Below are 14,618 nucleotides of genomic sequence, written 5' to 3' on the forward strand. Positions count from 1 at the left end.
GGCGATCAGTATTGTGACTATTTTCTACCTTGGACTGAAATGTTAGTGGCAAAAGCAGGAGGGAATCATGGTTTTCAGAGTTGGTGGACAACTATTATATTGCCAAGGGAAGTTTTCCTAATCTCAAGCAGGCTTCCAGACACAATAAGGCTTAGGCGAGAATTCTGATTCTTTTTCCGATGATTGCAGGGCCAATGTTGCGGTGGGTATAATCACACAGATATAATTTCCCTCCCTTGTTTTCCCAGTTGGCCAAGGAAACTGCCTCCCGGTCCCGAAAGTGGACACAACTATATTCACTTTGATTAGGAGTGTGAGGTGTGCCCGCTGGCCTGGGCACCCAGGACTCTAATGTTGACTTGCTTGCATAAGGCACAGAGCTCTCCACAACTTCCTTTCCTCCTGTAAAGCGGGGATTTGGAAGAGCTGGTTCTCAGTTTCCTCCAGATCTAAAAAATTCTATGAACGTCACAGAATGGGATAAAATATGGGCTAAAACCAGCATGGGCTTGAGATGCACCATTTAGGGAATAGTATTCTCTATGCACAACTTGTTCCATTACATGAAATACAAAGGGCGCGACACATGTACGCATGGATGTGTGTGCATGCCTGAGAGTGTGTGTGCATGTGTGCGAGTGTGTGTGTGTATGTTTAAATCCAGTGGTTTTGAAGCTGCTATTCAATTCTGCAATTCGGCTGTTAGTTTATAAGATCACAGACCACATTTTTTCCTAAAATCGGGAAGACACATGTTCACGGGCAAGACTGGAAAGAATGTGCGATCGAAACATTTCGAGTTTCCAAATTTCATTGTGTATGACACATTCATGAAACTCAGGAACCAGAGGGAGGGGGTCACGTGACAGGTGTTTGTGGCTGAGACAGGGCCACACGGGTGTTCCATTTACCTTAAAGCTCTCTTCTTCCTCCTGGTACACCGGGCTCATCCTGGTTAGCGCTGCCACGAACTCCGCCGCCACAAGTGGTTTGTAATTTTGCCGGTGGATTCTGCGGTCCGTGAGCACGCCTTTAACCACCTGGACTATGTGTCCTTGGGTGAAGCCATCGGTGACCTTCGCCAGGCAACTAATATTCAAGGCATTAGTAATGATGCCTCCATTGCGTTGAATGATCTGTTTCCACAGAACTGTGGCGTCCAAGATGGCGGAAAAGACACAGAGAACCAGGGTCACCACAGAGAAAGCAGGATTTTCTAGTTCTTGGTACAAAGTGGCATCTCACCAAGAAAGGGATGCACAGGAGGAACACTTCATTTTATTTGTAATTCAAATGAGCAGGAAGCCATAATAGCTAAATACTTTTTTTCCCTCTGAGTGATTTGCAACCATAAGGCATACATATTGATGGCCCTGAGGTCCTAGATCCGCAAGACAAGGAAAAAATTAAACCACATTCAGTATAGTTTTAGTGTGGTACCTTCCAAGATGTTCAAGATCTTCCAGAATTGGAAATTCAGATAAGGGTATATATGAGATCTCTGCTCATCAGAATATTACATTTTCCAAAGTGTTTGAATGAGTAGGAGCTTGACCTTTAAAATTTTTTTTTTAGTTACAAAGGCTTTGTACATTATTTTTATATGTGGAATTGGAATGCAGATTCCAATCTCCATTCGTCACCAGTGGGTTCAGTTCCCTCAGGGTGCAGTTTGACCTGTATTCTCTCCCCCAACCCCAACAGCTGTAAATGGGCAGAGGTTGACTGAAATCCCCCCGGTTGGGTGCCCGGTTGTTCTCCGGGTTAGTGTAACCTGGGGAAATAGATTTCACTTAGAACATAGGGAGGGTGTGAAAATAAGTTATGAAATTACTCAACTTTAGATATAGACTGGACTCCCACACAGCATTTCAAATATTGTAACACTTAGAGTACTACATCCTTTCCACATTAGCTGTGCCCAGTGAGGAAAGGTGACGCATTGCTAAGACCACATGTCTCAGAAAGACTCTCAGTGCTGGAAAGATCTGGTCAAATGCCTCCCGAGCATTGTGACCTTCTTTGAGGAATATTCGAAACAGTTTTTTAAAAAAATGACCAATATTGGGTCCCCGGGTGGCTCAGTCGGTTAAGTGTCCAACTTTGGCTCAGGTCATGATCTCATGGTTCATTGGTTTGAGCCCTGTGTCAGGCTCTGTGCGGACAGCTCAGACCCTGGGGCCTGCTTGGGATTCTGTGTCTCCCTCTCTCTCTGCCCCTCCCCTACTCACGCTCTGTCTCTCTAAGATAAACATTAAAAAATGGAAAAAAATGACCATTATTATATAATCTGAGCACTGTCAGGTCTGGTAAATGACTAGCTCATCCAAATACATTGATCCAAAAACACTTGATAAAATGAAAAAGTCTAATTACTGTCCAGGAATAGAATGACCTTCAGCGTATCTATGAGTCACATCATAGAGTCGGACTTTGGGTCATGAGTCTTTTTAACAATCCAACTCCACCGTCCTCTTTGGTGGCGAGGTGGGGGGGGTCGTCTTTGGCCTTGATGTCAGCTGAGTTGTTGGAAGGGGTGCATGTCCCCCTGGGGTCTGCAGTGTCTCCCAACTGTGCCAGGTTGGGTGTCATGGACCATACGGACCGCCAGGTTGACCTAAAGCAACATCCAACCCTCTGGATCTACTCTCCTGCCTCCGTGGTGGGTTTGTTTGGGCTCTAATCCATCTTTGCTCGCCTGTAAAATGGGAGTTGATTTACTTCTCAGGCTGCTGTGAAAAATACATACAAGAATTTAGACAAAGCACTGTTGTAATATATGGTGGGCACTTTATTTTCTGTAGCTGTATTGCTGTTGTTGTTGTAATTATAACTATAATTATTATTTGTCATTCCATTTTGTACCAAAGTTTCCTAATGCTCATTAAAACGTCAATTATAAAAGATAGCATGAAATAAATACAGAACATGTCAAAGAATGTTTATGTAAAACAGATCAAGCAGGTGAGGATTACCCTTAGCTAGATATAACTGAGGAAATGTTAGAAATCAGAAGATACAACCCATAGGAAAAATAAGAACAATGACCAGATGGCATCATCCCTTGGGATCTAGTGTGTCCCCTGTCAAGATTTATTAGAACATCGAAAAAAGGTGCGAACAGGTCGGGACGGTGACTCTGGAAGCTGAGGAGAGGGCATGCTTTATGCGGAGTCACAGGATATAGCCCCTAAAGCTGAGGACCCAGTAGGTACCCCAGACAGGAAACTCAGACAGCTTCAGACTTGTGCACCCGGGCAAACTTCTTACCCGTGGCATGGAGTGGACCAGTCAGTAAGCAGTCGGTAAACGCAGAGGGTCTAGGATCCCAGAAACCAAACCCAGCTCTCATCCCTGCCACCCTGCTAGGCTATGACGGTCACAGCCTATCAACACGAGGGGCCTCTCCAAGTAAAGATTCTTCACAAATGGAGCAAACAACTACAATTACTCTGGTCCATTAAGTACATGTGAACACACGATTGACTCTTTAAAATGTATGATACTTGATATTTATGTAGCGTTTTGGTCAAGGTACTCCCAAATTCACAGATCGTTGATTTCCCCCCGATGCTCACCATTTGTTGATGGAGGCACAGTAAGGGGACTCGGGAAGCAGTCACAGCTACGGCAGGACATAGCCACAGCCTTCACAGGAGCCAGAGAACGGGAAGGAAAGAGGATCAGTTTGACTTCTCATATTGGATGGACTAGACTTGCCTTTAAAAGAACGGCTTCCACTGCTGTTACAGAGCCACCAGCTGTGGGGCTAAGAGGGGAGTCAGATGCAGAGTAAGTCACAACCTGAGGGGCTCACTGAGATGGGAACCCCACAGGGAGCACTGCAGCCACAGCTGCCGAGAATCTGGCCCAGCAGGTGCAGGAGGAGAGGACAAGAACACAACAGACACAGGGCTGGCGGTGGGTGTGGTGGTGGGGGGGCCAGACCAGTGGAGGAGCTCACTGAGGGCCGCCGAGGTGCTCCCCACACTGAGATGCTCCCCAGACCAAGTCCCATATTTGCCTTCCTTCTCCTGGATGTGAAAGGCTCCTCGCTTCTTCAGATGAATCAACATTCTCTCTCCCTTCTTTAGGCTGAAAAGAATCTGGTCTCTGAATCCCCTTCTCTTTTTCTGACGTTCCACACGGATTCTACCCTGGCTCCCAACTGCGTGCCTGGGATGATGTAGTGTCTTAAAATTCATTGTTTAATTTGTGGTTTTACAAAAGCACAGGAAGGGATAATATGATTTGGATGAGCTTCTGGCCTCTGAAGACTAGACTGCCAGAAAAATCGGAAGACGTGGACTGGACTCATCTGACTAGACACTGGGTCTGGGGTGGGGGCCTGTGATGAATTGGGATATTAGTGAAACAGATCCCTGGGAAGAGAGGCCAGAGAGGAAGGCATTAGGAACGTGGGGAGAGGAGGCCCAGAGGGAATTCTGGGGACTAGTCAAGGCATTAATCAACCTTGCTGGTGGATTTTCTTTACAGACATTTAGAAGGAAACAGCTTGATTTGGAGAAAGAAGGTAGATACTGAATTCTACTTGGTAAACATTAAGGACTGTGTTTCCTCAAGCTGACCCACCCTTCCCTCCCCAACCCTGCCTAGAGGGATCTGAGAAGCAGGATCATGAATGTTCCCGAACACCTTCCACGCTCTGCTGCTGGTAGAGAGACGGCCAAACAGAGGCCCAAGTTATAGATTTGCAGTCCACGCTTTATGGGCTGGAAGAGACCACTTTTTGATCACTGCAAAGACAGGAACAGTTTTTCTTTAAGATGGATGCCCCAGCCACTGGGGCTATGAAAACTTCAAGGTCACCAGAGGAAATGCCAGACGGCATTGATGATGTCAGCAAGAATGGCGGCCTGAACAAATCACCCACCATGGGAGAAATATGTGAGAAGCACGTGGTTTAGTGGACAGAGCCCCGGGCCTGAGAAAAGTCCTGCACGCAAGGTTCTCATCTGCCCACAGGTGAGGGGATGCTTTCTCCTTCCTCCCCTGTGATGCCGCCACGGGGAGATTCAGATTGGAAACTGCAATGTGATCTGTGTCCTAACACATGCCCGGCATTCCATCAAAAAAAACCCCCCTACAACTGTCCTTGTTATAACACCGACAGCTTCATTTTTAAAGGGCCTATGGTTTTGTCAAACAGTAGAAACTATTCAATCCGAAGTCAAGAATAACGCTCTGGTGCCTTAAAATTAATAACACCCTACCTTATTCCATTCAAATGGCTTAAGATCTATACCTACCATCCAAAAGTCTGTGGAATTGGGAGAGGAGATCTGACCAACCAGAATGAGAGCGGGAAAGTTCCGAGAAGGCCAGGAGGATGGGACGCTCTGCGCTGACTCACGTGCTGCTGGCACCCACCGCGTTGTGTGAGTCTTTCCAGGCAGGGCCACGCATCCCTGTGTGCTTGAACTTCACTGGGGCCATGGGAGTCATCCTGGCCGATGCGACATGAGTGAAACGACAGCTGGCCCTTCTGGGCCCCGTCCCTAAAATCTCCTGTGAGATACTCTCTAGTGTCTTCTCTATTTTCCTTTTGTGCTAGCTGAACGCGAAGGTCCCCGTGGAGGGCCTGGTGGCTCTAGAAGATGGAGATGCCACTAAGATGATGAAGAAACAACCGAGACCAAAGTCCTCCTGTACTTTGTGGATAACATTGATGTGTGAAGCCAGGATCCCAGTTTATCAAGATAGAAATGAGCGCAAAGGGCACATGGAGTGGCTGAGAAGCTGGAAGTTTATTCTGTGTGGGGGCTAGAAGGTCGTCCTTTAGCAGGTAACATGGGCCGGGAGCTTAAGACCAACCGGAAAGGCCCGCAGAGCCCCTGTGTTTTGGGGATGCTATTGTGACTGGGGAAGGACGGATGGAAACCAGGTTTGACCTGGTCCTTTTCATGACTTCTCTTGACGTTTAACTGTTACCATATAGCCGCTGCCTCATCCCCACTACTACTCCACTGGGAGCAATTTCCTGCACATTCCATCACCATCACCATCACCACCGAACGTGCCCATGTGCCCACATTCTTGTCCATTCCATCACCACCACCACCTCTATTCCAAATCTACTACCGTGCCCATCACTGCCACCACCATGAGGGGTAAAGATGACCCCTCAACGGGCCACACCGCATTATTCACACCCTTGTATAGTCCACTGCCCTTGAATCTGGGCTGGCCTGGGACTTCCTCTTGACCGGTAGAGTCTGGTGAAAGCGATCGTGTGCGACTTCTGAGGCTGAGTCACGAGAATCTTTCCGGCTTCTGTCAGAACCTCTGGAAACGTTTGCTCTCAGGACGCTCTCTCTTGGGACCCAGCCACTGTGCTGTGCAAAGCCACACGGAAAGGCCAGGTGTATACCCTATCTGGTTGGCAGCCCCGCTGAGCTCCCGGTCAACAGCCAGCATCGGCCCCAACCACAGGAGTGAATGGCCATAGCTGTCCAGCCCAGTTGAGTCTTCAGATGAAGTCCAAACTGACACCTGGCTGCAATATCCCAACATACTTGAAGGAGAACCTTATGGCTGAGCCCGTGAACCCTCTGAACCATGGGATGGAATGATCTGTTGTCTTAAGCCACTAGGGCGGTTTGTTACACAGCAGTAGATAACAGAAAACACCAGCACCCCACCATGGCCACTTGCTGCCTGGTCCTGTACTCCTTCTTCATAACCACGGCCACCATCTTTGTTCCCTTCGTGCCCGGCACCACCCATGCTCTCGCGGGAGCTGGGACGGTGCTGTGTGTTCTGCCGTCCCCTCAGATAAGGGTCACGGCGGTCCTGGAGACTAAACAGTCCTCTTTATAGACGAAACAGTGGGGGCTCAGGAGGTCAACTGAGCCGTCAAGGTCACCGGGCCATCCGGTGGCAGAGCTGGGACCCAGAACCGGGTCTCCTCAGAACTCGTGTCCCGTGGCCCTCTACGGTTTCCCTGCACTGTCTCCGGGGGGCACTTGTTTCGTGTTATTCCCATTTAGAAATATATCTCAATACAAGTAGGTCTTGAATTTGTCTATTCAAGAGGAAAAAACTGAAAAAGCTCTTGTTAACTTCAATGGTTATTACAAGTAAGTCAACAGGCTCTTGGACTAATACTTTGAGCCTGGAAAACTTAACAAAAATCAATCTGTGGAAAGAATAATGCTCTCTGAGAAAGACGCCATCACTGTGGGTCCAAGACAACCGGTGTTCATCTACCTGTTGGAAGAAAAGTTAGCACCTGCAAGGACTTCTGTCCCCTTCGGGGCCCAAAATAAGTATCCCTGTCCAGTTTCCTTTTGTCTTGGGTAAAAAGGACGAAGTTAACAACAGAAGAGACATGCACGTCTTGTCCTCGTGACCGGGCGGTTTGTATCTACGGCCCAGGCTCTGTGGACATCCCAGGGCCCCTCAAGGGGCACCCACCTTCCGGTCAGGCCCCCACCCTGGCCCCACCCCAGTCACGGTGCCCGGGAAGGGGCTGGAGGTACTTGCCGAATCTGGAAGCATAGTCTGGTCTGGGAACCAAGATAATTTTTTGGTAAACTTTGCAGAAGGATTGAAGTTCCGCATCGAAAGGCCGCTGTGTGGTCCCCACGATCAGAATCCTGTCATCCGGTTTCAGGAGTCTCAGGAGTTTCGGAAGCTGTTTTTTCAGGCGTTTAGGTTCCATCTGGGAGAAGGGGAGAGAGGGGGAAATGAGGCCACGCGCAGAGACAGAATCCAGGACGGGAGGACACTCACTCTCGGAAGCACCACGGCAAGCGTGGGTCACAGGGGCCTCAAGGCCCCGATTACACGATGCTCCCAGTTGGTCCTGAGCCCAGGCCATGATGTTTTTCCTGGCCTGGGTGGTTTGAATCCAGACCCTTCCTTTCCTCCACATCTGGCATTGGGACTTGGAAAGGGGGCAGGAAGGAAGCACCTGACCGATCTTTCTAGCCCCTTGACCCCCAGAATGGGACGCAGGGCCGATGTGCAAACGGAAGGAAGCTGGCTGGTGCCGGGACTCCCGGCGGTGACGCGCGTCCCTCCGAGCGGTTCTGAGGGTGAACCCGAGGCCGCCTTCACCGGCGGCCCTCACGGCGAGCCACCACAGGTCTGGATCTCACGTCTGAAAGACACCTGGTTACAGAAGAGTGTGAAACTTCTCTGAAGCAGTTTGGAAAGGGTTTGAACCTGTATCATTTTAGTAAAGGCCCAGCACTAATGAGGGAGAGGAGCAGGACGTGAGGTACCCCAGGGAGGAGGACTTCAGCTGTGGGGGTCAGATTTGGCCACGTCGCCATGGCAATGCACCAGCTTTCAATCAGCTCCCACCGCACAGCCACACGAAGAGGGAGGAGGACGACGACGCTTGGGGTGGTGGAGACAGTGTCCATGGGGGAGCCCCGGGCACGGTCTCGGCCACTTTCGCTCTCCCTTGGCGAGGGGTGATGGAGCCAATGAGACCCTGAAAGCTGAGTGGGAGCGAAAGAAGCCCCCACGTGGCTTTTCTGGAGCAGAGCAGACCCCAGCTCTCACTGGGAACAGCCAGCAGAGAGCGGTCCTGTGCGTCCCTGCGTGTCCCTGTGCAGCCCAGCCCAGAGACAGCCCTGCAGACAGGGAGGGCCGGTAACACCTGGGGGAGAGCAGGTGTCTGATAAATCCCGCTCTCAGGAATGAAAGTGAACGGCAGGGTATTGGAGCCACAGCTGGCTGATAGCGTTGGGTATGGTTTGCGGGACCTCTGGGACAGGGACACTCCTGCTCCCCAGGAGGCTCTTGGTGGGCCCGGCAGAGCTGGGAGTCAGGGACGGGCCCACCATCTGCTGTGCACAGGGGAGGGGGAGTGAGGTGCGACCGAGTGCCGTGGAGGGCAGGGGTGCCCAGAGGAGAGGGGTGGGAGAGGAGTCCTTCCGGGCAAGGGCAAGGGGCTCCCCGGGGGCGCTGCACAGGGTTCTTCTGAAGCCCAGGGGTGTCCTCTGTGTGTCGTGGGGCTGTTGGCTGTGCAGTGCCCACAGCGGTGGTTGCTTTTGGTAGTGAGAAGGCCAGGTCCCATGTCTGGACTGACAAGGTGCAGGAGGGAGACAGTGGGAAAAGGCAGGAGCCTAGAGGCCACGGGGCCATTAGGAGGAAAGACTGGTAGGAAGTTGCATGAACTTGGGGAGCTCTGGTCCCAACCAGGCTTGAGACTCGAGGCCTCCGTTGGCGTCCAAGGACAAGGCAGGGAGCTGGTCTTCTCCAGCATTGACCCTGGACTCAGCACTTCTACGTCCAGGCTGGTTACGTGTCTTCCAGCTGAGTAATCCCAGGAAGGAGCAGCTCGTGAGAGCTTACTGTGTTCTAGGTACTTCTCTCTGCTCAGCATGGACTTCTCCACCTGGTCCTCACAACCTCCCCAGGAGGGGACAGTCCTCAAGACCCTGGGCCCAGAGAGGCTGTGTGACCTCCTGAGTCCCGGAGTTGATGAGCAGGACCCCGACTTCCAGACTGGCACTCCTCCCTCTGCTCTGCTGGGGTCCCCTTCCTCCCAGAGGGGACATGCTGGGGGCTCGGGTATCCCCCAAGTCTCCTTCCTGGGGAAAGGGCCTATCCCACTTGAGGGCTGCAAAGGAGACCTAAAATATATGTTTATTATTATTATATTGTATTATATTGTATTGTTAGGTTTAGATCATTATTATGATATATCCACATCAGCTTTATTAAGGTACAATTCACTTACTCTACAATTTATCTATTTAAACTGTATAATTTAGTGGTTTTTAGTACATTCATAGAGTTGCGCAAATATTGTCCCCGTCAATTTTAGAACATTTTCATCAGGCCCAAAAGACTGTACCCAGGATTAGGCAAGAGGATATCTACTTTCTGTCTCTACAGATTTGTATATTCCGGATATTCTACATAAATAGACTCATACAATGTGTGTGTGTGTGTGTGTGTGTGTGTCCGTGGCTTCTTTCATTCTGCCTATTTTGGGGGTTCCCCCACGTTGTGGCATGTGTTAATACTTCATTTTGATTACTGAACGACAGCCATTGTCCGGAAAGGCCAGATTTTATTTATCCATTCATCAGTTGATGGGTATTTGGGTTGTTTCCACTTTTTGACTACTGTGAACAGTGCCACCGTGAACATTTCTCTTGGGCACACACAGGAACTGAGTTGCTAGATCATATAGTTACTCTATGTGTAACGTTTTGAAGAAATGTCAGACTACTTTCCAAAGTGGCTGTGCCATTTTATAGTCCCAGAAGCAGAGTGTAAGGTTTCCAATTCCCTATATGCCCTTGTGAACACTTGTTGTGTATTTTTCTTTTCGCTTTCTTTTTCCTTTTTTAATTTTTTTAAAAAATAGTTTTTAAGTTTTATTTATTTCTTTTGAGAGACGCAGAGACAGTGCCAGCGGGGGAGGGGCAGAGAGAGAGGGAGAGAGAGAATCTCAAGCAGGCTCCGCACTGTCAGCGCAGAGCCCCATGCGGGTCCTGAACTCATGAAATCACGAGATCATGACCTGAGCCGAAACTGAGAGTCGGACGCTTAACCAACTGAGCCACCCAGGTGCCCCTCTTTTTCCTTTTTTTTTTTTTTAAATTAGGTATCCTAATGGATGTGAAAGGGTATCTCATTGTGGTTTTGATTTGTATTTTTCTGATGGCTGATGATGTTCAGCATCTCTTCGTGTGTTTATCTTCTTTGGAAAAATGCCTATTCGGATCCTTTGCCCACTTTTTACATTGGATTATTTGTCTTTTTATTATTGAGTTGTAAGAGTTCTTTATATGTTGCGGGTACAAGTCCCTTATCAGATAGATTCATGATTTGCAAGTACTTTCTTCCATTCTGTGGGTCGTCTTTCCTGATGATGTCCTTTACAGCAAAAAGGTTTTTAGTTTCGATGAGGGGCAGCTTATTTTTCCTTTTGTTGTTTGTGCTTTTGGTGTCATAGCTAAGATATCATTGCTTTATTTAAGGTCACACAGATTTGTGCTTCTATTTTCTTCTAAGGGTTTTAGAGCTTTAGTTTTTACCTGTAGGTCTTTGATGCATTATGGGTTGATTTTTGAATCCTGTGTAAGGTAGGAGGTCCAGCTTTATTCTTTTGCAGGTGGTTATCCAATTGTCCCAGTGCCATGGTTTGAAAATATTATACTTTCTCCATTGAATTGTTTTGGTACCTTTGTCAAATTGAAACTGGGAAGTGTTGAATACTCCAACTCTGTTCTTTTTCAACATTGTTTTGGCTGTTTAAGGTCCCTCGAATTTCCTTCTGGATTTTAGGGTTAGCTTGTCAATTTCTGCCAATAAGCCCGATGGCATCTGGATGGGAATTGTGTTGAATCTGCAGGTAGTTTGGGAATTCTTGCCATCTCAACAACATTAAGTTTTTCAGCCCATGAGGCTGATGTATCTTTCCTTTTATCTAGGTCTCCTTTAACTTTTTTCAACAATGCTTTTGGAGTTTTCAGAGTAGAAATCTTGTACTTCCTTTGCTAAATGTATTCCCAAACATTGTTTTGGATGCTACTATAAATGGTTGTTTCTTAATTTCATTGCACGTGTATGGAAGTAAGTTGCTTTTTGTATGTTGATCTTGTATCTTGCAAGCTTGTTGGACATGTTTATTAGCTCTAATGCTTTCTTTGTGGATTCCTTAGAATTTTCTCTATATAAGAGCATGCCATCAGCAAATAGAGATAGGTTTACTTCTTCTTTTCCAATATGAATGCCTTTTATTTCATCCCCCCCCCCCCCCCACTGTCCTGGCGAGAACCTCCAGTAAAATGCTGGAGAGAAGAGGTGACATTAAGTGAAAAGCCAAAAGTACGACATGACCTGTAGAGGTTAGTATGTGCCCTTTATCATGTGAGGAAGTTCCCTTCACTTTCTATGTCGCTGAGTCTTTTATCACGAAGGGGTGCTGGGTTTTGTCAAATGCTTCTTCTGAACGTATTGGGATGATGTGATTTTTGTCTTTTCTTCCAATGATGCGGCATATTACACAAACTGATTTTTGGATGTTAAACCCAGGGTAAATCCCACTCGGTCATGGCGTGTAATCCTTTTTCTATGTTGTTGGATTCAGTTTAGAGGGGACTTTTTGTAAAGTAATTCACAGCAGAAGAGGAGATGGAATTTTTATGGCAAAATGAATCCCGTAGGCTGGGCCTGAGGCCAGACCACCAGGCATCTTCCTGTCATTTCCTCCTGCGCCCACAGGAATCCAGAGCCTCGACCAGGAGGAAGCAATGGCCCTGCGTGATTCCACCCAGGAGAACAGAGGAGCTTAAAAGAGGGGAAAGCACAAGACAGGCATGATGGAATGAGATTTCCTGGAATCGTAGAAATGGCGCTCTGACCATGAGGATGAAGACCCGCTCATAAAGGGGCTGCTCCTTAATCCCCACCCCAGGTCTTTGCAGAAACGTGTCATCTCTCGGACCCAGCCTCCGGGCTGGCCTGGGACAGGGAGGGGTGTTTGTTGGGCCTTTACTTTGATACTGAGCCAGGCTGTGCACCAACCCCCCAATCCCCCCACCCCCCACAAAAGCCCAAGGAAGAAACTCCATAATAACAGGCAGATAATATAGCAAATGGTTAAGTGCACAGATTTGGGTTCGACATATTTGATTGCAGTTTTGGCTCTGCTCTTGACAGCCGTGTGTCCTTGAGCAGGTTGCTCAGTTTCTCTGAGCTTTAGTCCCTACGTCTGAGAAATGGGGGAAATCAGAGAGCCTAACTTACTGGGATGCTGTGAAGATTGCATGGCATAATGCGTCTGTCTGACAAAGTGCTTGTTAAGGGATGATTTGTGTTTTCTTCTGCAATCCAAGTGCTGGTGGGAGACAATGCCGTGTCCACTCTGTTGAGGAGCAAGGTTTTTAAAGGGAAGAGACAGAAAAACTGGGGCCTTTGCAATTTGGAGGAGCCTAGCAATTTGCCAATAGAGCTCAAAATGACTGTGTAAAAAGCTCCCATCAGTTTCCATTATATTAGATGATAAGTCTTCCTCTGCTCAGCCCTGAGAAACTGCCTTCTGGGCCCCATGCCACTGAAGAAAGCTCTCTGCTGAGATTCTGGAAGGAGAGACCTCATAGGAATATCTACACCCGTGCCAGGAAATAATCCAAAGCGCTTAGATGAGGCTTGGAGAGTTTGGTGATATACGGGGCTCATTTTACCAGAATGAATCCAAAGCCCTCTTATGAAGAGTGGTTAGATTAAATAAAACCAACTTTTTGAAAATACAGGAGCAGCAGTTTGGGAACGGGTAGGGGGGAGGAGAGTTTGGACAGGCTTTGCAGCCCTGTGGAGGAGGTTTCCCATGGATGTTTGCATCTGAGCACTGGGGAGACCATGGGCTGGGGAGACAGTCATTGGTTTGGGTGTGGTTTTTCAAGCCATGAGACGGTGCCCAAGGAGGGCCAGTAGAGAGAAATGGGCCATGGGCCTGGGGTAGAAACTCAAGGAGACACAGAAGGCACAGGAGGAGGAGATACAGAAAAAGGTGTTGGTGGGGTATGAGGAGGCCAGGGCTATGGAAGCCAAGGGAAGAGAGAGTTTTACAAAATGGTGGAATGTAGCCATCTTGGACATGGCATAAAAGGAGAGCAAGGGGACCAAAGTGTGTGTTGGCAAAATGGATGTCAAAGAAGAACTTTTTGAGAGCAGTTTCTGCGGAATTGGAAGGCAGCAAACAGACGAAGGCGGGTTGAGGAGTAAGTGGGGATGGTGAGAATAGATCGGTCTTTTGAGAAGCTTGATGGAGAATAAAGTGGGTGGCAGGGGGTGACTGGGATGTAGGTGGTGCATGTGGGAGCTGCCCAAAGGCTGGTGGAAGGAGGACTGATCCCAGGGCCCCAGTGACGCTGGAGACTGCCACTCTGTGGGGAAGAGGCGTGCTTGTGTGGTCTGAGCCCATCCCCAGCAGCCTAGTTGCCATGGTGATGGCAGTGCCATCCGCCTGTTCTGAGGCAGATGATATTGCTACCTGCGTGTCCCGAAATGGCAGGGACACCTGAACTTAATTAGCCTGTTTGGATAACAAATGTTGTTCCTGGGCCGCATCCAGAGTGACATCCTCGCTGATGGTGAGGTGTCGTCCCATTAGGAGCGGATGAAAATGAAAGGCAAGTCCGTTCAATCAGCACTCCCTTGCACTCGGGCCACCCCTGTTCCAGTTCAGAGGCCTGTCCATTATGCACGAGACCCTGGCGCTCATCCATCACGCCAGCCAACATCCCCACGGTCACCTGGCAACCTCCGCAGCCACCGCCTCTACGGCCGGTCCCGCCAGCCCCCACACAACTGTGTTATTGTGGGCAATTTCGAATCAGTGCTTAGCATCCGCACAGCAATTCCCATTTGCTTTTCTGCAGTCAGCTCCACAAAGCCACACGGCCGCCAGCTCCAACAAAGCAAGAGATTCCCTCATGGAGGCCTCTTGCGACGTCGGGAAGGCTGCTAGACGAAGTAACGAAGGCTAATGGTGCAGAAAATGCAGCCGCAGCCTGTCTTGCCTCATTCCTAACGCCTTCGCCGCGTCCACAGACACCCGACTGGCTGTGTTGGGCCGCAGACGGTGGAGATGATGGGTCTGCTCCCAGGAGGAGGAGAGGGGA

The 14,618-nt window shown here is 48.9% G+C and overlaps 1 protein-coding gene across 4 annotated transcripts in view; it reads right to left on the minus strand.

Moving 5' to 3' along the window:
- The window catches only part of IQCA1 (IQ motif containing with AAA domain 1), a 154,826-nt gene that overhangs the window by 5,097 nt on the left and 135,111 nt on the right, over window positions 1-14,618 (minus strand). For 3 of the 4 annotated variants that reach the window (XM_042995762.1, XM_007082991.3, XM_042995761.1), the window contains 2 exons: window positions 7,507-7,684; window positions 912-1,150 (listed from right to left, as the gene is read on the minus strand). In XM_042995762.1, the coding sequence (XP_042851696.1) occupies window positions 912-1,150; window positions 7,507-7,684 (417 nt within the window). Of the gene's footprint in view, window positions 1-911; window positions 1,151-3,456; window positions 3,649-7,506; window positions 7,685-14,618 lie in introns of those variants that run through there. The other variant, XM_042995763.1, reaches the window with a different exon arrangement.

This window comes from Panthera tigris, chromosome C1 (genome assembly GCF_018350195.1).
Source record: "Panthera tigris isolate Pti1 chromosome C1, P.tigris_Pti1_mat1.1, whole genome shotgun sequence".
Lineage (NCBI taxonomy): Eukaryota > Metazoa > Chordata > Mammalia > Carnivora > Felidae > Panthera > Panthera tigris.